The sequence below is a fragment of the Apostichopus japonicus genome, chromosome 13, assembly GCF_037975245.1.
Source record: "Apostichopus japonicus isolate 1M-3 chromosome 13, ASM3797524v1, whole genome shotgun sequence".
Lineage (NCBI taxonomy): Eukaryota > Metazoa > Echinodermata > Holothuroidea > Aspidochirotida > Stichopodidae > Apostichopus > Apostichopus japonicus.
The window spans coordinates 16,798,495-16,825,023 of record NC_092573.1 but is presented as its reverse complement, the minus strand read 5'-3'; the positions used below and the strand labels follow the sequence as shown (position 1 = coordinate 16,825,023).

Below are 26,529 nucleotides of genomic sequence, written 5' to 3'. Positions count from 1 at the left end.
ATAGTATCATTGCTTCGTTGAGTTCTGCCATGACTTTAAGGACAGCTGGAGCATGGGAAGCAATTGACTTCATGGAAAGACAGGACTTCGCACCTCCCCCCCCCCCCCATCCTCGCCCCGTAAGTGGTGACTCGACTATAATCTGATCATCATGCTTTTCTGATAACTCAGCACTTCATCAAACAATGTAAAGGTGTTCACACAACGTTAGGTCAAATTCATACTAATGTCGACGTATGATTTGATAAAGCTCTGATGTAATGCAAGGTTCAGTACAAGTTCACAGCTGCAATGTTAAAAAAAAGGGAGAAAAGACGTTGCCTGAAAATTCAACAGTTCAACGCGGATTCTCGCGCTTGTCTCATGCATGTGGGTGGTAACCCTCAGAAACTTAAAGGATTGGTTCAGTTGTCATACATGTTTATGTTATATGAAAGAGGACAATAAAAGAAACACAATGGTGAAAAAACTGTTCAAAAATATCTTTTTCGGTTAAAGAGATATTCAAGTGTAAAGTTTTATCAGATTGTGTAGAAACTGCTGAAATCTGACTAGCTGTGATGTCACATCCTCACATTCCTGAAAAGTCTTTGTTTTATTCTCAAAATATTTTGTGAGATTTCATGACTTTCAACCAAAAGATATGTCAGGAGATCTCATATTTGTCAAAGGAAGTATTTGAGATTAAACATCTGAAAATTTTTTGATTATATTATTTTCAAATGTGTTAAAAAATGTAAATAATATTTAAAGAAATATATTCACAAATGTTAAGGAAGTGAGGATGTGACGTCACACCCTCACAGTAAGTCTTTCTACACCAGTCGTTTTCAAAGAAATTTTGATATCTTCAAAGTGTCATTTCTCCTTAACAGAGCATGCTATCATTGTAGTTTCTTCACTGTTCTTTTTGTCTTTTGTGCTCTTTCATACAAAATAGACATGTCAAACACCTGAACCAATCCTTTAACATCTCTGAGATGCTGTTTCTTACGCTCAAGCGGAAACGAATCAAGATATTAACACTACCTATGATTGTGATCGATGTGGATATCGCTATAGGAATCATATGTTATTTTAATGCAAAAAAATACAAACCTCAAACCTGTACATTTGAACAATGATGGCAATGATGTAAATCCTAATGCTTTATGACCATAATACGTTCCTACAACGCTACCGTATTATTATTGAGCACCAATACAGTACCAAGGGTTCATGGTAAAGTCTGAGAAAAACTAACGCGCAATAGTACGTACCGTAATAGAATAGGTTCAGCTTAGTACGTACAGTCAAGGATAAACTCAAGGTGGAATATCTTTGGTGCAGTACACAACCTAGTACTATGGCGTAACTAACAATGCAGAGTGGAGAAAGCTCTTCGGTTTTCGTTCCCAGGATATTTCTTGGGGGACTTTCTTAAAAAAGTAACTACTGAAGCAAGTTTGAGTGACTATTTACGTTCTGATAAATAGGAAATAAGATACGAAACAGAAAATGTCTTGCCGTTTCCTCCAATTACATCTTACTAGAAAAACCAGGGCGAAGAAATTTCTTCAAGATGGCAAGTTGGTATTGAGCCCATTTGTCCGTTTGTCAAGTTCATATGGTGCTGACAAGACCAGGTAAGATTGAAGAAGTTTGATGTCACGTCCTATTCATGTATTGTCTTCCATGCCATAGCAAGATATACAGACCACGCCCTCCACCTGTGTAAAATTAATTCAAGCCCAGTAATAAAATTTAATGTTCAACTTAACTGCTGTAGTAAAGACAGACCCGGTGAATTATCGCTGGCTATGGGCTAATCTAGTCTAGCCTGTCAATACAATGCATTTATATAATCTACTTTGTTATTAATATGATGTAGGCCTAACGGAGTTAGCCTTCAACTAAACTAAGTTAGGCCTAACTTAAACAAATTTAGTTAAGACTTAACATAGCCTAGGCCAAGGAATTGTGTTCTTATACTCATCGCAGCGAATTCAGTTGGGATTCATCAAATTGATGACAGTGAAATTCCATGCCATTGCAGCTTGATCATTAGTTTGACTCTTCACATTAAAATAGGCCTTAACGTTAGTCTACGGTGAAACTTGCATTTAACATGTGATGAAGTTACTACTTATGAACAAAGTCACCAGGAAAGAACCTGGGCATGAAAAACAAACCAATGAACGACTGATCCGATCTCAACCCCAGTCCCCTTACATTGGGACTGTGACTGTGTGATCATCGTCGGGTGGGTATTACCATTCCCCTCGAAAGGGAACAAATACTACACATGATCTTATCCAAAAGGCCGAGAAGCTTAATATGTTAATGTGGTTGTCAAAGTGCAGAATTAGAGCCACAAGGAATCATAACTGTGACGTTGTCAGACATTTGGAAGTGGGTATGTGGGAGGAGTGGGCATGCTGTGCACAGCAAAATGAGAGCAACATTTGGGGTAGGACACAGTGCGGTTACTTGCAACTGGCACAAGTATGAACCCGGACTGCGAAGTCATTACTAGCATTCATTTGTCGTAAAAATCTAGAAGACAATTAGAGAGCACAGTGGCTTCTATTTGGTATAGGCCTAGCTTTTTCAACTTTGGCCTTGACCTGTTTAATCTTGTGATTTACCCATTGCAGTGTGAACTTGTGTGAATTTGTTCAGAATGTTTTACTATTCCAAATAAAATTACTCTGCTAGTAACCACTGCTACTTATTCACAGTTCACATTAAGCAAGTCTTGAAAACTAATCCTAAAATCATTATTGTGTTTCTGTATTATTGTAACCAATGGTCAGAGCTGGTTGCAATGTGTTCACATGTACATACAAAACACAGGGCAGGGTTCACAGACTGTTGACACTTTCAGCAAAATTCAATTTTTGTCGAGACATACACGTGACTAGAAAACTTGAATAAAAGCAAATCTGAATTATCTTGTCCTCCCTGGATTCTCTACGAATCCCATGCACAAACAGTCATAATTAAGTGCATAAAATTTACATTGATCAACACAACTAAAATATGCACGGTCTGTTCATGGCCAACATAAATTCACCATTTAAACAGTTCTTTCAGTTCCACAGGTAAGGCCTTAGGCATGTTACACATTGTAAAAGGTATTAAACAATCAATAATGGGACAAGGAAACAACAGGAAACAATTATCCAGATGTTGTCTCCATTTGGTTCTGAACGGTCTGATGTTCCAGGTTTTTCCTGTATAGATGCGAACCATTGAACTGGCATTGCCACACAACCTAGCTAAATTTTGTGCACAGTTCCACAAATCATATAGTAGTTGGGCTGTGATGTAGTCGTCAATCATAACAACAAGGCTTTCTGGTCACTTCGCCCAACAACCATTTGGCCCAACTGCCATTTCGCCCAACTAGCCTGGTCATTTCGCCCAACTTTTTTTTTACTAATATTCAGTCAGAATAATATTACTTTTTCTATTTCACTAGTTCAATTTGATTTATTTGGGGTTGTAGTATTACAGTACACTACTTGAGGCGGTTACGCATACAATGGAAGGTATATTATGATACAAACAAAGGGAAATCGGTGTGGAATAATATCTCTGTTTCTATTTCACTAGTTCAATTTGATTTGTTTTGGGTTATATTATTGGTAGGTAAATAAAGTGATGTCTGTTCGATATCGATCAGAGTCTGACAAAAGTTAGGCAATGAGCCCTTTGCATGTTTGAGGAACTGTATATATAGCTGGTTTTTTTTGGAGCATTGAGTGGCCCTTAAAGGAGCCGTTTGCATGTTTGAGGAACTGTATAGTTGATATCCATAATATTTGGTTCGTATCCCGTAACGTTAACAATTCCCGAACATTTACTATCAAATCTAACCCCTAAAACACTGATCCATCCTACTGACTAACAATTCACGAACATTTCCTTATTGAATTGAAAAAAATGTAAAAATATAAAACCCGTCCGTAATATTGAATTACTATATTTAATCAATGTAACCACTGTATCAATGTAACCACATATGTATTCACATATGTATTCAATTTAACCACGACTTCAAGTTTCCTTAATATTCGGTTCGCATTCCGTAACGTTAACAATTCCCGAACGTTTACTATCAAACCTATCAAACCCAACACCTAAAACACTGATCCATCCTCAAGTTTCCTTAATATTCGGTTCGTACCCCGTACATTTCCGGAACGTTTACTATCAAACCTATCAAACCTAACCCCTAAAACACTGATCCATCCTCAAGTTTCCTTAATATTCGGTTCGTATCCCGTAACGTTAACAATTCCCGAACGTTTCCTTACTAAAGTTATACAAAGTAAAGGACTTCAAGTTTCCTTAATAATCCTTAATATTCGAACGTTTACTATCAAACCTATCAAACCTAAACCCTAACACACTGATCCATTCTCAAGTTTCCTGTAACGTTAACAATTCCCGAACGTTTCTTTTTGAAGGATCATATTTAATCAAGGTTGGGCGAAATGACCAGGCTGGTTGGGTGAAATGACCAGGCTGGTTGGGCGAAATGGTAAGGTTGGGCGAAATGGCAGTGGGGCGAAATGGTTGTTGGGCGAAGTGACCTGCCCATTTTTATGTGTAACATACTTTATTATTGTGACCTATAGAGAGTGCTATTTTGGAACACATGGATGAATCTCAGTACATGACAGGCTGTAGCGTGTTACTCAAATAACATGTAAAACTTGCAAAGTTTATTCACTCCTAAGCAAATTATTTTGACTGGCCTATAAAAACCATAGCTGAAATACTTTGAGCAAGAAACTATATTTTAAGTGTAATATTTTTTGTGTACCAAATTATTTGTCCGATCTGTCTGATCTCAAAGAAAAATCCCCAGCATGGATCGTAGTTAAATGCAAGATTTGCTTTCTTGACAATTGTTTTTATGTTGTTGGTGATATTCATTTGAAATGTGAGTTAATTGCTAACATGTTTCTGTCTTTATGCTATGTAAGTAGTAATGGAAGTGCTTCATCTAGAAAACTCAACAAACGGCTCAAGGAGACTGCAGAGACCGTGGTGATTGGAGGAGGATGCGTAGGTACAAGCATCGCCTACCACCTAGCTAAGGCTGGTATGAAGGACGTTGTTCTCCTGGAAAAATCTGAATTGACTGCTGGATCAACTTGGCATGCTGTAAGTAATCCTTTCTTAATCTTGTGGAAGAGGAAACAGGGCTTAAGCCAGAAAGTATGAACTCCGGTTAGGGTTTAAATTGTGTGGGTTTAAATTTGTGGCCTGGGGTAGTGGGTCTAAAGGAATAGCGTGTGACAGTTTTACTATAAATTGAGAGTGCCTATGTGCCTACACAGTGGGTGAAAGTCTGCATTGGTTCCTTGCTTAAATTTCTCAATGCTTATTTAGATTTTAATCTCAATACATTACATGTATAGAGATATTGTAACAGTAAGTGGGACTCTCTCTTCTCTTAAAAAATTTTCAGCGTCTTCATACAAAGTTCTTTTTCTCTGGAATTTCCAGAGCAAGCATATATATAGGCCAACAAAAGTTACTATTTTTGGTTCCTTGCTTTAGCAAATGGAACCTATGCAGTCAGGTTGGCGTGTGTGTGTGTGTATGTGTGTATGTATGTATGTATGTGTGTGTGTGTGTGTGTCTGTGACACTTGCTTGGGTACGCTCTATCTCAATAAGGGAATGCTAGATTGAGGCCAAACTTGGACTATAGATCCGCCATATGGAGAAGGTGTGCCCTATTGTTTTTGGTGCCCACAAAGGTCACCAAAGGTCAGTTATGGTCCAAAAACCGAAAATATTAAAACTGCAATAACTCCCAGTGCCAATGTGCGACAAGATTAATATTTTGGGACAAGTTGTGAACTGGTTAGGGGAGCATTTTCAAACTTAACGGTCATGTGATCCGAGGTCACCAAAGGTCAATTAATGATAAAAAACTAGTATTTTTGCAATAACTTGAGAACGAAATGTCTGTTAGGGTTGGGAGTTGCCTCAATGTAATCCAATTGTCGACCCGCATCTGGGTGACCCTTGACCTCAATTTGACCTCTGGTGACCTTTTCGTGTTTTTGGGATTTTTACAGTTTCGATGCTATTTTCAGATGTCAAAGGTACCTTCTGATCATAAATGTCAATAGGTTGACCCCGTGTGACCTTTATGTGCGAAGTTATATGGGGTCAAAGTTTTTCGGTCAGAGTTAGGATGGTTGTACAGACTTTTCGTTTTGTTTTTTGGAATCAGGAGATTAAACTACATCTGAAACCAAGGTCAAAAGGTCAAAGGTCACATTAGAAAAAATGTGCTTATTTTGGGAGGAAACGAGCAAAAAAGAAAATGTTTGGTTTTGATGCTAGATTTGGATATCAAAGGTACCTTCCGATCAAAAATGTCAATTGGTTGACACCCGTGTGACCTTCGTGTGCGAAGTTATACGAGGTCAAAGTTAATTTTCAGACATTTAATGCAACAACTCCCAGTTCCAAGGTGTGACATGGTTGATATATTTGGAGAAGTTGCAAATGGTATAGGGGAATATTTTCAAAGTTAACGGTCATGTGATCCGAGGTCACCAAAGGTCATTTAATGTCAAAAAACTAGTATTTTGGGGGTAGAAAATGGGCAAGGAAAAAAATGTTTGAATTTTTATAGTTTGATGCTCTAATTTAGGTCTCATCAATCAAAAATGTCAATAAGTTGACCCAAGGTGACCTTTGTATGTAAAGTTACTGTATATGAGGTCAAAGTTAATTTTCAGACATTTAGTGTAATAACTCCCAGTGCCAAGGTGTTACACAGTTGATATTTTGAGACAAGTTGCAAATGGTCTAGGGGAATATTTTCAAACTTAACGGTCATGTGATCCAAGGTCATTAAAGGTCAATTAATGATAAAAAAGTAGTATTTTTTGCGATAACTTGAGAACAAATTGTCCGTTAGGGTTGGGAGTTGCTTCAATGTAATCCAATTGTCGACCCGCATCTGGGTGACCCTTGACCTCAATTTGACCTCTGGTGACCTCTGGTGACCTTTTTAGTGTTTTAGGGATTTTTACAGTTTTGATGCTATTTTCAGATGTCAAAGGTACCTTCTGATCATAAATGTCAATGGGTTGACCCCCGTGTGACCTTCGTGTGCGAAGTTATATGAGGTCAAAGTTAATTTTCAGACATTTAATGCAATAACTCCCAGTTCCAAGGTGTGACAAGGTTGATATTTTTGGAGTAGTTGCAAATGGTATAGGGGAATAGTTTCAAACTTAACGGTCATGTGATACAAGGTCACCAAAGGTCAGTTAATGATAAAAAACTAGTATTTTTGCGACAACTTGAGAACAAATTGTCCGTTGGTTGGGAGTTGCTTCAATGTAATCCAATTGTCGACCCGCATCTGGTTGACCCTTGACCTCAATTTGACCTCTGGTGACCTTTTCGTGTTTTGTGGATTTTACAGTTTCGATGCTATTTTCAGTTTTTAAATGTACCTTCTGATCATAAATGTCAATGGGTTGACCCCCATTTGACCTTCGTGTGCGAAGTTATTTGAGGTCAAAGTTAATTTTCACACATTTAATGCAATAACTCCCAGTGCCAAGGTGTGACAAGGTTGATTTTTTTGGACAAGTTGCAAATGGTATAGGGGAATATTTTCAAACTTAACGGTCATGTGATCCAAGGTCACCAAAGGTCAGCTAATGTTAAAAAAGTAGTATTATGGGGGAGAAAATGGGCAAAGAAAAAATGTTTGAATTTTTTACAGTCATGCTCTATTTAGGTCTCACCGATCAAAAATTTCAATTGGTTGACCTCCGGGTGACCTTTGTGTGTGAAGTTACATACAAGTTCAAAGTTAATTTTTTGACATTTAATGCAATTAAATCTCAATGCCAAGGTGTGACATGGTTGATATTTTGGGACAAGTTGTGAATGGGGTGGTGGAACATTTTGAAACTTAAAGGTCATGTCATCTGAGGTCACCATTGTTATCATATCTGTTGACACGCTTGTAGGTCTCTTATATTTCTTACATTTGCGACGCCATATTTAGATCTCAAAAGTGCCTTTTGATAAAAAATCCGGTCACATTTTGTGATCACAAAAGTGTTGGCTATAGTGTTGGTTACTTTATGGGAACATGTAGGACCACAATTACTTGGACTATTTCAGCCCAATCTTGCTCGATAATATTATGTGTATTGTCATATACCCCAAGCAAGGAACCACAGTGCCCTTGGGCTCTTGTTTATTCAAGAATTTTATCTCATTCTATGACTTTTTCACCGATTTATATCCAAATCGGGCTGAAACACAGTTGTTGCGAGCCATTTTTGCACACGCTCCCAAATTTGTGTTATTGCGCAATCGTTAAACACTTCGCAAAAGCGGTGAAATACATTGTGGGAGCTAAGCCCATCACTATATTTTAGTACACTTCGGCTTGGATATCGTCTGAAAATCCGTTTTAATACATATTCATAAAGCAGCAATCGAATTGCTTCAAGCAAAACTTTGAACAAAAGAAGTTGAATATTCATTAAAAATCTGTTTGCGACGATGTCGGACTCACAATGTGGATGAAATTGGGAAATTTCTTCGCCTCGGCTTGAAAAATAAAAACGAAACGTAAGTAAAGTCCTTTCATCTTTCGAATTGCACATTTCCACCACCATCGTCCGGTCGATTGTTTAAAACAAGTTAAACAATGATTTGAGGCTAAATTCGGAGTTGTTCCAGCATTCTGGGTTGAATTAAACTGACATTTTTAAGGTTGCACTTGTTAACGGGCATCATCGTATCCTATCGTGGTTAATTGCATATGTACATGCACGTTACCATAGTGTGTAGCCTAGGGTTGTAGTTTTAAGTATTCTATAGTGCAGTGTATTCATATTACGGGACCGTGTGTTTATGAATTATGATGTTTGCTTTCAAGACATTGTTTACGAATACAATGTCGTTGCCTTGAATTTTGGAGGACTTAAGCACTTAGTAGTAGGGTAGTGATAGTACAACTACACAATACTAAGCCTATGTTGGTATTATTAGTTTATTACTGACTAGAACTGTCACTGGTGGTTTTCAGCACTGGCAATACCTTCATGCCCAGTACATATAATAGTACTTGAAATGTAATTAAGCTTATATTAAAAAAAGTACTGCCTTGGTCGGCTCTGGTTAGTACTAAGTATAGTTTTACCCTTGTGTGATTTTATCCGGTGTACCCAGATACATAGGCCCACCTACTAATTCTGGATAAAGTCACTGTAGGCTACATTACAGGTTGGTCGAGTCAATGACAAGTTAACATTGGTTCTCTACTTTGCCCAATGGATAAGTGTGCACTGAATTTTCGTACAGTGTTTGCAACGCATTTTGGCAGAATCCTTTTTGTGAATTCATATTGCAGTTAATTTTTTTTTTTGGTTTTTGGTTGTGCATGTGCTTATTTCACTTTGTTTTGAAGTTCTTCCCCCTGTAAATGCTGTATGTTTCTGTCATTTTCAGAGAGAAAATGCATTTACAAGTTCCACTACAACATGTTATGTAATATGGGCTTGTTGCATTTAAAAGCAATGTGAAGTCATTTGTCATGTGACTTTATATATTGTCTCCTATTATCCAACGTTCTGTTTTTATTTCTGTTTTCTTTCATTTTCAGGACTCTTTCTGCATCTGCAGGTTGGATTCTCCTATGTGGGCACTTGGGACACTTGGACTTCTTAATTTAATTCAGTACTTTTCACGCCATTTCATTCATTGCCTTGATTCAATAAACTTTGATTAACCTTGAAAAAACACATTCCTGTTATATTCTTTTGCACTAAATCGTACATTCATATTCACCAGTGTGAAGAAAAATTAACAAGAAGTTCCTACATAAGATGTACATTTCACGTATCCAAAAATACTTTTCAATTCATCACGAAGGTAAGCTGATTGATGTCTAGGAACCTGATACATCATAAACTATATGACCAAAAAGTCCAACAGAGACTGACCCAAGATGAAGGATACCACATAAAAAACAAGTTCTTAAATATTATATATATGACATTACTTAACCTTGCAACGCCGTTCTCTTGACAAACAGGCAATGGGCACTAAAGGCAACACTCGCAGGATGAAGTGTAACCTGCAGAGACTTTTCGTGGCAAAGTAGCGTGCATGCAAGTTCTGTAGTTGTTGTACCATGATTGATATTGATAATTGTAGAGACAGAGCAAAGATATGAAACTAGGAATCGAAATTAGAACTTCCAGTATTGAGATACTGCGTCATTGATGCTCTTGTTGTTGTATCGGTTTAAGAAGATGCCTCAGTCTGGGTACAATTGCAAGCACTGTGAAGACTGTTGATAAGTGTAGTTTCACATTCTGTTAATACTGTATATATATACCTTTAAGTTCCTAGCTTTATTATGTGTAGTAAGAAGGAATGCAGTTTGTGGATCAGTTAAGTGTCTATTGTTACAGCTCTGCTTCAGACTATTGTTAGTTTAATCAGGTTGTACTGTTAGTGTGTTACCTTTAAGTAATCTAGTTTTCTGTATATGTACTGTACAGTTTTTCCTCAGTCTCTGTTTACTCTTGTAGGGAGAACAAGTTGTGTGCAGCAACAGGCTGTAAAGTACTCAGCTGTCCCATGTGTTTTCTCTAGCCATCTCTAACGAAGACTGCATCACTGACTAAAATACAGACCTCTTTTCTTGACATTTATTTTTTGTTATATATTATGGTTTTTGCCCATCAGCATCAGCAGTTATTGTTACTACTTCAGGCAGTCTTGCCACTAACATTATGTCCCATTGAGTTGATTTCAGTTTTTTGTTTCTTCTTATAGGCTGGATTAACGACGTATTACAACCCTGGCATCAATGCTAAGAACCTGCACTACTACAGCATTAAACTCTTTGAACAACTGGAGGAAGAGACAGGACAGGTAAACTTGAAAGTTTTAGTAATGTGTTAAAACGTTGGTGACAGTTAAGTATATTCATAATTATCACATAAACTGAATTATGGATTTCCTATTGTGAGTTTGACTTGCCACTTGCTGCCTGACATGGAAATGTGTCATGTGTCCATGTTCATTGTGAAATGGTGGGGGGCTTTGTTTCCAATGCTTTGTGAAGCTTTGCAGGGCAAAAAAGGAAATACTTTTGATGTTATCAAGTTTGTGACACATATATGTGATTCTTCACAATTTTTGCACTTACGTAAAATGTGCAGAAATTCTCTTCCTTATACAGCAGTTTGAAAAACTACCCAAACCCAACTACATGAGAAGATTTGGTTATATCTTCATGTGACTCAATTCATGTCCATAAAATCCTTGCACAGTGTTAATGTGTTAGCTAGCTAGCTAGGAAGTATAATACAAGTCATTTGATTCTAACCCTTTGATGCCATAGTACTGAAACAAGTATTTCTGAAACTGATTCCATACTGTGAGTTGGTGAAGCTTCTTTTCCACAGCTAGTACATTGACTATAGTTGCTACATCTGCTTTGGTTATGTCATGGAGTTGATGGTTTTAAACTGGTGTTTACCATCACTTTATTAACATGGGTCTTTTTGTTTACAGCAAATCGGTTTCCACACCCCAGGAAGCATCCGTCTTCTTGGCACCCCTGAGAGGATGGATGAAGCGAGATATCAAATGCAGAGGCAGGGATGGAACAAGGCTCCTCAGTGGTTGATATCTGCTGAAGAGGTCCTGGAGAAGTTTCCTCTCCTAAATCCTAACAAGGTATTCAATATAGGCAGGAGAGAGATGGCATTGCATGTATATTGGCTAAGATCGGTGGGTTGGGATTAACTGCCTTGTACAGTACACATACTACAGGTTCGAAAAAACAGTTAGAACAGAGAGCTAGAAAGAAGGCCGATCTAGAATTTGCAGAAAAAGAGCGTTGTTTCTTTATCACTCCCTAAATAGTTGAACTCAGTGCTTCCGTAATTCTTCAAGTTGCCACCTTACAGTCACATTCGTGCAAACATTAATGGGTTTTATCTGCATTTCTAATGGGTTTTATCTGAATGAAAATGCAATTGTTAAAATCAAAACAACCCATTTTCTTTGCAAGTACTCTTCACAGACAAGAACATTTGCTATGGATAGTATTTGCCAGTGAAGATGTAGTTGATTTGGTGATTTTCCCTCAACTCTATGAATATTAATATACTTCTCTGTGTACTTATTATTTTACTGTCAGTTATTCTAGAGAAATCAGTTACATTGACTTACTCTTTACATGAAGTTGTTTTATCCCTAGTAAATGACAGTTGTTTGCACAGAAATTGTTGGATACTTTCCAAACTAAATGTTTTCTGGGATATTTCAATCCTTAATTTCAAACTTGGATATCAAATTGCTCTTAATAAAGAAGTGAATCGTTTGTAAGGTTCCTATGAAGCAGGTCATTTTTTTTTCACCCTTGACCTCTAAACTTCTGTTCACAGATCTTAGGTGGTCTCTACAACCCTGGGGAAGGACACATCGACCCATACTCCCTTACACAGGCATATGCCATAGGGGCTCGCAAATACGGAGCTGATATTTACATGCCTGCCCCTGTGACAAGCTTAGTGCCTCGATCTGATGGAGGATGGGATGTTGAGACAGAACATGGTACCATTGCTGCAAAACGAATCGTCAATGCTGCAGGTTCGTCAACATTTATTCACTTTCCAAATGGAAGTTGTTTGAACATGAGTATTATACTGACACATTGAAGTTGATTGCTTCCCTGTTACAAAATGTGTTACATTTGATTACAATGTCAAAGTAAAATTCTAAACAACTCTTCCAAGGATAAAGTTGACAGTTTATATTTGTGGTGTTTAAAGATCATGAGTATCGCCCTTAATATGCTAGAAAGTCAGATAGTGGTCACCCATGCTAACATTTCAACAAGCATCGTATTGCCTCTGTGAAGGTTCCCAAACTGAAGCAATTAATTCTCTAGTTTTAACAATCCTCAATGGCTGGAATAATTTGGATGGTCAGAGCTTCTAGAAAAGTATTTTTGAAAGCTTTCTAGTTTAGGGTCAATACTAGTGAGTTGTTGTCACATTAATACAATGGAATTGTTGTGACACAAATATACCATATGGTGCCTGCTTGACAATACTGTGAATATGAAACTGCTACAAGTTTGCAGGAGATTGGGAATAGATGTTTAATTCCAAATGGTCAACAAAATTATTAAAGCTATTAGCTGTGCCTGAAGTGTATCATTTGTCATCACATAGACACATTACAACACACATCTTTGTTGCATCATTTTACTGAGGATTACTAAGGTGAGAACTGTTTGATAGAAGAAAGAAGCACATAGCCTTTATGTGCAACAGTCTCATAGTACAATCCTTCTAATGAGGATGTGCTTTATCGAGTAGATTGGTGGGAGGTGGAATTTTAAATGTGACTTTGGTATTGATTTCTATACTCTGTCTCCAATAGGGATATGGGGTCAAGAAGTTGGGCGTATGGTGGGGATCGAGCACCCTCTGATACCTGTTCATCACCAGTACGTTGTCACAGCGACCATTCCTGAGGTCGCTGCACTCAAAGAAGAAGTTCCTGTCATCCGAGACTTGGAAGGGTCCTACTACTGCCGACAAGAGCGCAGTGGCCTCCTCTTTGGACCCTATGAGAAGTCTCATATGATGAGACTGCAAGAAGATTGGGTGACAGATGGCGTCCCAAAAGGTAAGGAAATGCTAAACCAAATAGAGATTGTAAGCTCTTGATATGACCATATAAAACCTGGCTTGATACAACTGGTTGTAAAACATGTTTTTTTTGTGGTTTATTTGGTTTGATCTCTAATTTAGTTAACGCTAGCATTATGTGGACAGATTACAGAGGATCAGAATAATGCAAAGAATTTGGCTGCTGCAGGAAGGGAATCAGATGTTGCAACCTATCTCCCTCCATCATCGTCCCTCTATTCCCTCTAACTCCTTGCTAAAAATGTGGATATGTGCAATGGCTTTAAGTATGAATTGATTTTATGAACTTCATTGTTAAAACTTACTGTCTATATCACTGGCACAGATACTGTTAGTAGAAGTTTCTTATTAAGATACAGGTCAAAGTACCCATAAAGCATCACACATTGGGAGTGAACAAAAAATTGTGATCACCATATATGCACAATGTACTCACTCCCAAATTTCATAAATTAGGTGAGATTTTTCTACTTGTATTATCTCACTTTTTAACTATTCAAAGTATGTACATTTATGAAAACCTTCTTAAAAAGCTGTTGCACAAAGGCCTTTATCTCCCCATCCCCTTCCCCAATACCAATCTGAATCATGTTCATAGATGTTGGAATTTCACAGTTAGTCTTTCAAACTTCTCTAAATTTTCTAGGGTTTGGTAAAGAGCTATACGAGAGTGACTTGGACAGAATCCAGGAACACACAGAACATGCCATGGAGATGATACCAGTCTTAGCCAAAGCAGATATACAGAGCGTTGTATCTGGACCTATTATCTACTCCCCGGACCTATTGCCCCTATTGGGACCATTCCAGGGCCTGAGAAATTACTGGGCAGCTGTCGGATTCAGGTATCGATCCTCAGTTCTTCATTCTAGTCTTCTGTAAAATTCATATATGTAAATTACAGTTCCTTTCTCCCACTGTCTAGGTGAAGTTAACATTGCTTTGGCTGAAAAGATTCTACACTTAATAGAGGACATGTCGGGCAGTGATCATATTTGATATACTTATTAACATCATATGTAGTAAACAATATTGGAAGTAAATATTTGATGTGTTAACATCTATACAGGAATTTATGATTTTTCCCACTTTAGTATGATTACCCTAAGGAGTAATTTATTAGGTGGATATATGGAAATTTTTCAAATGCTTTCATGTTATGCTGTGATAGTAGTTATTTCTCAACCAAGAAAGCATTGCAAAAAAGTACATATCAGCTCTCTTAATTCAAGCAAACTGTTACGTACCAGCCGGGATCATTTGGAAATGATGGGAGAATGGTCTTCAGTCTATATCAATCTAATGTGATCTGTATGGTTATAATATGCAATCTGCTTTCATTGACGATCAATGTTTAGAGGATTATTTCTGAAAATCCTGCTCTGGTAATTGCTTCTAACTTGACTTTCTGGGATTTGGCAGTTACGGTATCATTCACTCGGGAGGAGCTGGGAAATTCCTCTCGGACTGGATTCTGAATGGGGAACCCCCCTACGACCTGATCGAGATGGATCCAAACCGTTACGGAAAATGGACAACTCAGGAGTACACTGCGATAAAAGCCAGGGAGTCGTATGGAAATAATAACCTGCTGGGATATCCAAAAGAAGATCGTCTGGGAGGAAGACCGACGGAAAGGACCTCTGGGGTATACGAGAAACTGAGAAGGAGAGGAGCAGAGTATGGCTTTCATTCTGGTAAAGAGATGAAACTGCATTAGTTTGTAAACATGAGGATGAAAATATTCAATAAGAACTACAGATATTTATTAACTTCTATGAACAAATAAAAATATCATGCAAATGGTGATATTCTTATACTTAATAAATTCATGATGTTAAGTAGTCCGATTGTACCCAAGGTCATAGAAAGCTAGATTGGTTCCTAGGTACAAAATTTATATCACTTGGTACCTTCCTTTTGAAGTCCTCCCCTAAGTTCATGGTGCATTTGTGGCTGTATGAAGAATTTTTCTGTTTGGCCACAATTATAAGTAGACTGTGGCTTTTCTTTAAAGTATATCAGCTTCAGAATTTGAGTATATGAATGTAGCTAAAAGTTTATAAAAGCATTTCTTGGAAGTCTTTAACACTTCATATTATTAGTTGATGTAGATGATGGTCAAGAGAGGTAATATAGTGTCTGGCAAATGAGGCAAAATGCGATGTAACAAAAAGCAACAGTAAAAGAAACATTAACAATGTTGGAGTTGTGACAAACTCATTAGCATAATTTCGGTAATACTGCTTGATTCTAAAAATCCAAAATTATATTCTTATAACTAGCCAATAAAGAAGTGGTGACTTAAAATACCATATTCATCTATTTATATTAAGGTCAATCACAATTAAACGATCAGGATCTTATGATTTGCCAATATATAATATAAGGAAATATCATATTAATGCATTATTATAAAATATCCTCTCTGGTTGCTTATGCAGGCTGGGAGCAGCCTCACTGGTTTGCCTTAGAAGGAGACGAAGCTGGTTACAAACCCAGCTACCGTCGTACAAACTGGCACATGCCAGTCGGTAGAGAGTATGAAATGGTGATGAAGACGGCAGGCATCATGGATCTCACTCCTTTCGCCAAATATGACATCAAAGGAAAGGACACTGTTGCTTTCCTTGATAATTTAGTAGCTAACAAATTGCCAAAGGTTTGTTGTAAATGATCTCTGTCTCTCGCTGTCTGGCTCTCTCTTCTCTCATAAAAGTTTCATTGGTGCTGCCTGGAATTTTTTATAGACTGTTTATTAACCTTTATAGATTGCGTTTTAACATTTCATCCAACCTGAATGTTATGAAGGTTCACATAAATAAGCCCTCAAAATTGTTATTCTAACATTTTCAAGCTCAATTGCTCAATGAGTGCAATCTCTCTCACATCTAGAACTGCAGGTATCCATAAGTTCTTGTATAAGTTATTCAGTTCTACTTTAAAGGTTTTTTCATACAGTTACTCATTCTTATAAATCCAATAATCCAAAGCTTCCAATCTAAGGCAATGGTTGTCTCCTTTCATGTTGCTTTCAATCTAGCTTTTATTTACCGATCTACCTTTGTATACCAATATGGACATTGGTTTCTTCTTTGTATTTCCTGTAGGTCGGGTACGGTGCTGTTTGTCACATGCTAACACCAAGGGGAAGAGTTTATGCAGAAATAACGCTCACTAGAATCGCTGAAGATCATTTCTTCTGCATTACCGGATCTGGGTCGGAACTGCACGACTTACGGTATCAATTTATGTCTACCTCCCTGTTTGGTAGAGAAAATCTTTTTATGTTGCATCTATTTCATTGGAGGGGGATGGGCATGGAGGGGATGGGAGGGGGTTAGGGGACTGGGAGTGAGCAAATGTTTTATTGATATATGTGCATACACTGGCAGACCCGAGGCCCAGCATTCAAGGTGCTGAAATACAATTGCTGTTAACTCTACAGCCTTGCAGTGTGACCTAGTTTAGTTTCAGCAGAAAGTGATTTTCTTGGAGTTAATTTACATCAATTCAGAGGAATATTTTGTAAGAACCTTTATATCAATGGAAAGATTACAATTGTTGATTTCATATCTGATAAGTTTCACTAATTTTGGGTTAATTATGTATGCAAATATGCAAATTAGGTCCCCAAAATGCTTATTTTGGAATACATTCTACCAATAGTAATAAACGTTTTGTTTTTGGTGTATTTCATGTTAAAATAATATTATCTTAAATATTTCCTATCATTTGAGGGTAAAATTGTGGGAATTGGTTGCAAATAAATAGATATATGCTTGCAGTTTCTTCACATAAGTTTATGAGGGTTGATTGATGGAGATATGTGACCATTTTGGGATGATATCTTACTTTTTTTTCATTCATTTGGAGAATATCTTAATATAATTCCTCACAGAGTACATATAGCAACACTTCTGTGGATCGCAATCCTCAACTAGGCACTAAAATATGTCAGTTTAATCATTTTAATGTAGCTTAAAGGAACCTGTAGATGGGTCATAATATCTCCTTTGGTGCATACAGATGGATCGAGGAGCATGCCGTGAATGGTCAGTATGATGTCAGCATCACTAATTGTACCGATGAGATGGGAGCGCTGACCATCGCTGGACCGTCATCCAGGGATATCCTTGCTCAGCTCACCGATGAAGATGTTTCCCATGAGGCATTCCCTTTCATGACCATGAGGCAGATGTCAATAGCTGGAGTACTATGTAGAGCTATCAGGATATCTTATACAGGTAAGAGACTTAGGTACCACTGAGAGCTATTAGGATCACTGATTCAGGTAAGAAACTTAGGTACCACTGAGAGCTATCAGGATCACTTATTCAGGTAAGAAACTTAGGTACCACTGAGAGCTATCAGGATAACCTATCCAATTAAGAGACTTAGGTACCACTGAGAGCTATCAGGATCACATATTCAGGTAAGAGACTTAGGTACCACTGAGAGCTATCAGGATCACTTATTCAGGTAAGAGACTTAGGCACCACTGAGAGCTATCAGGTTAACTTATTCAGGTAAGAGACTTAGGTACCACTGAGAGCTATCAGGCTCACTTATTCAGGTAAGAGACTTATGTACCACTGAGAGCTATTAGGATGTCTTATTCAGGTAAGAGACTTAGGTACCAGTGAGAGCTATCAGGATAACCTATTCAATTAAGAGACTTAGGTACCACTGAGAGCTATCAGGATAACTTATTCAGGTAAGAGACTTAGGTACCACTGAGAGCTATTAGAATCACTTATTCAGGTAAGAGACTTAGGTACCACTGAGAGCTATTAGAATCACTTATTCAGGTAAGAGACTTAGGTACCACTGAGTGCTATTAGGATCACTTATTTAGGTAAGAGACTTAGGTACCACTGAGAGCTATTAGGATGTCTTATTCAGGTAAGTTACATAGGTACCACTGAGAGCTATCAGGTTAACTTATTCAGGTAAGAGACTTAGGTACCACTGAGAGCTATTAGGATCACTTATTCAGGTAAGAGACTTAGGTACCACTGAGAGCTATTAGGATGTCTTCTTCAGGTAAGAGACTTAGGTACCAGTGAGAGCTATCAGGATCACCTATTCAATTAAGACACTTAGGTACCACTGAGAGCTATCAGGATAACTTATTCAGGTAAGAGACTTAGGTACCACTGAGAGCTATTAGAATCACTTATTCAGGTAAGAGACTTAGGTACCACTGAGAGCTATTAGGATCACTTATTCAGGTAAGAGACTTAGGTACCACGGAGAGCTATTAGGATGTCTTATTCAGGTAAGTTACATAGGTACCACTGAGAGCTATCAGGTTAACTTATTCAGGTAAGAGACTTAGGTACCACTGAGAGCTATTAGGATCACTTATTCAGGTAAGAGACTTAGGTACCACTGAGAGCTATCAGGATCACTTATTCAGGTAAGAGACTTAGGTACCACTGAGAGCTATCAGGATCACTTATTCAGGTAAGAGACTTAGGTACCACTGAGAGCTATAAGGATCACTTATTCAGGTAAGAGACTTAGGTACCACTGAGAGCTGCTAGGATCACTTATTCAGGTAAGAGACTTAGGTACCACTGGGAGCTATCAGGTTAACCGATTCAATTCAGAGACTTGGGTGCCAGTGAGAGCTATAAGGATAAACTATTCAATTAAGAGACGTGGGTACCAGTGAGAGCTATCAGGAAGTCTCATTCATATAGGAGACTTGGGTAACAGTGAGAGCTGTAAGGATAACTGATACTGGTAAAGTACTAGGCTACGAGCTTGTAGGATAACTTCCTCAGATGAGTAATTACCATACCTTTTTCAAGTAAGAAAGTTGTGTGCCAGTGAGAAGTATTAGGATAACTTATGCAGGTACAAACATGGAGTACCAGTGAGAGCTTCAAAGTACCTTTTTTGTTAAGAACCTAGGGTAACAAACTGAGCAAACAGACTTTCTTATTCAGGTGAAAAACTTGGTGTACCAGTAAGAGCTAACAGGATATTTTCTAATTGTTTGACTCTGTTGTACCAATAAATGATGGTTCAGATGACCTATCTATGAAGGCTTTGTAGTACCATTTAAATCTACCAGGGCAAGTTATCCAGGTAATTAACATACTCAAGTATCAGTACATGTATGAAACTGAAGGACCAGCCAAGGATAACCAGGTGATAAGGTATTCAGGTAAGAAATTTTTGTACCTAGTAACAAAAAGTAGTGAGAATATAGACATCATAATCAGAATGCATTGTGTTGGGAAGAAACTGAGAAACTTATTAGGGGAAAACTTTTCAGGTAAGAAACAGAAGCACCATTGTAAAGGCAACCTGGTGATATATTAAAAACACTCTCATATAAAATGTGGTCAGGAGTCACATAGTCTGTAAGCTATCTGGTTTCATCCACTTAAATAAACATTCATTTGCAAGTTAGTTTTGTGTTATATGTCTCTACAGGAGAGTTAGGCTGGGAGTTCTATCATAAACGAGGAGACACAGAAAAGCTATACGATGGCTTGATATCTGCCGGGGAACCCTATGGGATCGGAGACTTTGGAGTCTACGCAATGAACGTCATGAGAATTGAGAAGGGTTTCAGAATGTGGGGACAAGAAGTGAGTCATTTTGGTTAAACTTTTTCAGCTCAATTTGAGCATCTTGTTTTCCTTTGTTGATGATTTTACATGTAAAACCAAGCATTAAAAGCTAACTCACTGTTGGACAAAATTTGTTTAACTTAATATTCTCATTTTTTAATCTCACTGGAAAAGATTCTCTTTTGTTATTATTATTTTTTTTTTGGGTGTAAATCTGACAGATAGATCTTAAAAATTGTTGTTGGCTTTTCAATGGCAAGTGTCAGCACTTTGTTAAAACTACTTTTATAAAAGAATTATCTAACCTAGTATGATTTTACATATCATATCAGAACTGAGGCATAAAGTTGTAATCTCCTCATATATGTTAAAGTAGAGTACCAGCTAATGGTGATGTTTTTATGACAAGTAACAGACAGATAAAAATTGTTCAAAATTTGAGTGAACTGTGGAATCTGTTTAACATGAAAAGGCAACCAGCCACTTAAACTTTAATCAAATTCAATATTACCAATTAAAATCCAGTTAATGAGCTTAAAAAGCTCTTTTGACAGATATTACACCGGATATCAAGTGCTGTCTAGATACATTTAAGCATTTCACGTTGATGTAGTAACTCAAAAATACAACATTACCTGTGAAGCCTAGGCTAGCAAACCATTTACTTACATATAGACACACATAGGTAGATTCAATAAACACTAATGTAAAATCTACACACATTTTCTACTATGTAGTATTTCAATGTTAGTGAATGGAATACCAATTTAACACCCATTGTGAACGTTGTAAGATTTTTTTTACCTTGCAGGCCACCAACCATCATGAATGTGGAGAGATTATTTTCAAAATTGTTGAATACAGTGAGACCTGTTGGTTTAAAACAAAAAGTCCTCTACTAAAGAAGTGAAAGAAATTGCATGTTCTGTTAGAAAAAACAAAAACAAAAGTATTTTGATGATCTTGTTTTGTATATCCAAGTTTTCTTCTCAAATTACCTTGCAGATGCTTACTGACAACAATCCCATTGAAGCTGGCTTGTCTATGTTCATTAAAATGAAAAAGGTTAGTCTGGTTACTGCGCTTGAAGACTAAATAATTATCTACTAACTTGTCTCAAAACTGTTGCCATTTTGGACATGGAACAAACCAGGATCTGTCTTCTGCTTATCGGTAGAATAAGTTGCTTTCCCTCACACTATTTCTGAAACAAAAGTAAAGGAGTTGGTGATATTTCTGTAGGGTTGCCAGATGCCCAGCATTAGTCCAGACAGTCGGCAAATTTGTCTCCATCCAGTTATCTGACCTCTTGCCGGAAGCATGCTTCTCTAGCATATCTAAAAGAAGTACTTGGGGAGGGGGGAGGGGGGATAATTATAAGGGGGCCCAAAAAGTATGGAAGGGGAAATTATAGGGTATAAAAAGTTGTATGAGTATATTTCAGGAAAAAAATTAGGAGCACAAAGAGGTGTGTCCTCCATTTTGATGTCATATCAGTGGCTGACTCTATATTTCGTTCACATCTTTTTATAAGCCTATAGATATATATAATAATATATCTTTCTTGCCCTTTTCTTTTTCCTTCAGAAGTCAGATTTTATTGGTAAAGATTCCATCCGAAGAATAAAAGAGGAAGGTGTTAAGAGAAAGCTCGTCCTGCTTAAAGTTGACACGGACAACATTGACCCTGAAGGCAATGAAACCATCAGAGTTGGTGACAAGGTGAGCTTGGCTACTGTAATCAGTAACAACCCTGTTATCAAATTTAAGATGAAGATTTAAGTAGTAAAGTCATCAACATTTTAGCATGCTAAAAATCGTAAAAAGGTTTCAAAGGAATTTAATGGAAATTCTGACACTCCAAGTTATTCATGAGACATTCAGGAATGTTCAATTAAACAATTACATAATGCTTTGAGGGTTGGAGTAACGTATATGTTCCAACATGAGTGTCCAGAATCTGAAGCATATTTATGAGTAGTACTGATGGCCTTGAAATTAGTATTGTCCCAGGTGCACATTGAAAGACATCAAACTTGTTGTCATTGGTCAAATATTAGCATCACTGTTAAACTTATATGTAACAACAATATATGTAAAGCAACACATTCTTTGCACATTATGCTACATTTTTGACAAACAACCCCCCCCCCCCTTCGCGTGAATAGAGTCTAGCTGATTCACTTATAGACTAGAATGGCTGAGGTGATTTCGGTTAAAGTATTTACCTCTCTTTCTGTTTGTCTGTTTGTTAACCGGTTGACTGACCATTTTTCCAGTTTTGCAATACTTGGTTATTTTGATTGGAGATAATTTTTGTTGCTGATGTCAAATAAACATATAACAAAACTTAAGGGTGTTTTTGGGATCAGTTGCTCTACATAGTAACATGAGAAGGGAAAAGAGGGTAGAGGAGGGGGTGGATAGACGAGGGTAGAGGAGGGGGGTGGATAGACGAGGATGTAAAGAGGATCTCTGTTAGATTACTCATTTTTGTTCCTACTTATTAATGAATTTCTTTCCCGGCAGGTTGTTGGTAACACTACTTCTGGCTGTTTCAGTTACAATCTGAATCAAAGCGTGGCCTACGCCTATCTTCCTCTAGATTTGACGGATCTTGGGACAAAGGTGAAAGTTGAACTGCTAGGTAATCATTACGATGGTACGGTCATCAAGGAACCAATGCTCTTGACGGAACCAATGAGAGAGAAGATTAAGAGGCAAGCAGAAGCCGCCAATTGAAACTGTTAGTTTGTTAGACCCACAAGGGAATATTATCCAACTTGAAAAACATCCCATGGAAAGTAAATCAGGCCAAAGAGTCTACTCAGTTTATGGATGAAACTAATATCTGGAGAGGAATGTGAGAAAAATTGACAACCTCTTTGGATTCAAACTTTTTTAACATTTGTCACCATGAATTGGGAACTTGATAAAAGCAATTTTTCAAGGTAAATTTTTCTGAGGTTTTTCTGTTGTAATTTTTGGTTTATGGTTATGTAAGAAGAAAAAAACTTTTTATTGTTTGATAAGAAAGTGATATTTAAACAATTTAATTTGGCAGCAACTGAACTAACACATACAAGTACACATCTATAAATTTGGCTGGTTGTTGTGTTGACCTATTGGCATTTCAAGAGGGCATCATGTCCCTGTAAGGCTTATGAAAAGGCCCTCTTTCTTGGATCACATTGTGCCATTTTATTCATTATGTCATCAGACATTAAATTCTTTGTGAAATGATGCACATGTTGTTTTCTATTTTTCTATACCAAGATAAGCATTCATAAGGCTTGTGTGTGAACCTTTTCATTCTCTTCTTTATAAACATAGTACTGTTATGTTAATAACAAATTCCATCATATCTTGCATTAAGTCTGTTGACAGTAATTCTAATTCAATTTTATGAAGTTCTAAATCACTTTGACACTCTCAATTATTCATTCATTTTCATATTCTATGAACCTGTAATATGGTTTCAAAAATAAATCTTGCTCATTAATATTAGTGAGGTTTTGTGCTGAATGTCAATATGATCAAACTTTAATCCCAGGTATGGAACTGATTCAGTGTAAGGAGGTAGGGGTGTGAAGGGGGTTGGGGTTAACTAGCCCCCCCCCTAAAAAATGGTTGATACATATTAAGTCTCAGACATGTTATAATGGAATGTTCCATGGAACATACTGCATGAAATGGTGCTCTGTATATTGCAAAAGGAAGGTTTTAGACTTTGAATTAAAAAAATGGAATGTAAATTTGTGATGTAAGCCAATAACCAGAATACTGGATACCTTTGTAGCATTTGCATGTGTAATTTGTATAATATCAAGCATTATACTAAAGAAACAAGAAGAGATGAATACTCAACTATTCTTAGGATAAGAACATACTCCTAGCTGTCGCATTAGTATGATTTCCAACTAACATCAGTATATGTAATTCATATTATTAATTACCCTTGTGTGATACACAATATATTGAAAAACAGTCTGGAGTGTAATTTTGGTGTGAAACCAGCAGGGAAAAAAATGCCCCTTCCTCTGCTTATTCAAAGTTATTCCATGAATAATTTAACCTTCTAAAATTAAACAAAGAAACTAGAATTAAGTTGGACAATTATGATGAAATTATGTTGCCTATTTGTCAGTAAACCAAATTTGGATACTAATCCATGGCATTGTTGACCGTTTTCTTGGCTTTCTAGCATGTTCGTAGGCTGCACTGATTCAAAGTTGAAAGTCTGAATATTTTTCCCCCTCCCTGCCGTCATGCCATTGTTTTACAACAAAATTATCCACTTTGCAAAATTCATATTGTATGTTAACTAGGAAAACTCAGTTTTTGGTGCCAAAGGTTAAAAGTTATTCTTTTTCTTGCATATGTTTTGTACAATAACGTATGCTGCAAACTTCCACACTTGCTAATGACTTCTTCTTCTTTGCTAAGTAAGATGGTTCATTAGATGAAACAAATTAAAAAAAAGAAAAGAAATTCAATCATGTTGTGAAAGTAGAACTTGATTTTTATGGTCAAAATGTTATGTAACCTATTTAATCAACAGAATGCCTGATGGTTTTATATTGAAACATTTGTAAATGTTTGGTTTGCACAGGGGTGGGATGAAAGTTGCTAACAATATTCAATAGTTTGTCAAAGGACAATTGTGAAGAGCAACAGTATCTCAACTTGGGTAAATACCCATAGTAACACACACAGACAGTACAGAATGGTGTTTTATGTACTGCTGTGTTTGATCATAGATAGGTGGTCAATTTGCAAAAATTAATTGAGGGTTAGCATTGCTGATGTAATGGTCTTCACAGTTGATATGTTGATTAACTCATAAAGTGATGCAATGCTTTGATCTAAAAGATACTATGAAGTAAAGATATTATATAACAAAAGGCATGTTTATCAAATTTGAGATAAATCATTGAAAATAAAATTGCAGAATTTTCTCTTCCAAGAAAGAATGTGATATCAGTTACAAATCATTTTTTTTCTTTCAAGTATGGTCAAAGGTGTACTGATGTAACTGGTAGTCCACATTGCAATCCATTTGTGTCTTTATTCCCAAATCATATCAATATAAAATATAAATCCACAATGGGAAATGACAGGAAAGTGTTTTTTTAATATCTAAAGTAATTTCAACTAATGAAAGATATCTGTATTTTGATGTAAGATATCTTGCAAATAAAGTAGAATGACAACATTTGGTGATATGGAAAACAAACTCTCTAAGTTACTCGAGACATCTTAGTAAATTTGACAGATCCATTTACTGAGACGCATTATTACACTTATCACCATTTATTTAAAGATAATTGTTAAATCTTTTTAGGGTAGGTATGCTTAATTATTGTTGCTATATCCTTGAAGGTTATCAGTACTGTCCCCTAATATGCTAGAATTTTAGATAAAGGTCACCCATACTCAAACTTTCACCTGCCACTCCACAGGTAGTTATCCATACTGAGATATTTTCCTCGACTATTTTAATAAGTTCCTCAAAAGGCTGGGAATAATGTAGACCATCAGAGCTTCCATGAAAGTATTTTTGAAAAGCTCTTGCAATTTTTTGTGTGCTAACGTTTTAAGTTACTTTATGATAAAATGGTTGACATGAATTTGAAAATGGCTTGCCATAGGACATTGCACAGAACTAAACTGATGTCATTTTAGTATTCATCTGCTGATGAGAATAACACAAAATTCTCTTTTCTTTCTTTCCCTCCTTCCCTTTTTTGTCTGTCTTCATTAAATTGTATCACATAATTTAACAATTCTTCAGTCACTATGACAAAAAAAAGAAGAAAAAAACACTGTTCCTTGCCAAGATGAGAGTCATCTATTTGATGGTGGTTGTGTGTGTGTGTGTGGGGTGTGTGTAGGTGCTGGAATGTGTGATTTTTAGTCTTGTAAAGAAAAGTACAGTTTGTTTCACTTTTAGTGAGTACAGAAACCTTATTATTTACTGAGGTGGTCAAAGTCTGAAAAAAAATTGTAGAACCATAATGGTTAAGGTCAAAGTCTGCAAACAATTTAGAGCCATATTGGTTATCTGTGGTCGTAAAACTTGGCAAGAAATCACTAATCCTGTTTTATGGATGTAAATTTTTTTTAAGCTGCTAAAGAAGTATTTTTTTTATCTCCTTTTTGGTTCCTTGCTGAAAGAAAAGGAACCTTTGCAGTCAGGTCATGTGC

The 26,529-nt window shown here is 36.9% G+C and overlaps 1 protein-coding gene across 2 annotated transcripts; it reads left to right on the top strand.

Moving 5' to 3' along the window:
- Positions 1-1,248: 1,248 nt before the first annotated feature.
- On the top strand, positions 1,249-25,436 carry LOC139979185 (dimethylglycine dehydrogenase, mitochondrial-like). Of its 2 annotated transcripts, none has more exons than XM_071989924.1 (15): positions 1,249-1,625; positions 4,980-5,157; positions 10,836-10,934; positions 11,580-11,744; positions 12,458-12,662; positions 13,461-13,709; positions 14,379-14,577; positions 15,155-15,429; positions 16,177-16,394; positions 16,843-16,973; positions 17,762-17,979; positions 20,183-20,340; positions 21,328-21,387; positions 21,910-22,044; positions 22,852-25,436. In XM_071989924.1, exons 1-15 carry the CDS (start codon positions 1,498-1,500, stop codon positions 23,062-23,064), a joined length of 2,631 nt encoding a protein of 876 aa, XP_071846025.1. In that variant the 5' UTR covers positions 1,249-1,497; the 3' UTR covers positions 23,065-25,436. The 2 variants fall into 2 exon arrangements, with proteins under 2 accessions (XP_071846025.1, XP_071846024.1); XM_071989923.1 differs by having other exon boundaries at positions 4,977-5,157.
- Positions 25,437-26,529: the final 1,093 nt, after the last annotated feature.

Coding starts and splice junctions, on each gene's coding strand:
- LOC139979185 (XM_071989923.1), top strand. CDS start 1,498: ATGTCTTGCCGTTTCCTCCAATTACATCTTACTAGAAAAACCAGGGCG. Junction 1,626..4,976: donor TATGGTGCTGACAAGACCAG/GTAAGATTGAAG, acceptor ATGCTATGTAAG/TAGTAATGGAAGTGCTTCAT. Junction 5,158..10,835: donor CTGGATCAACTTGGCATGCT/GTAAGTAATCCT, acceptor TTCTTCTTATAG/GCTGGATTAACGACGTATTA.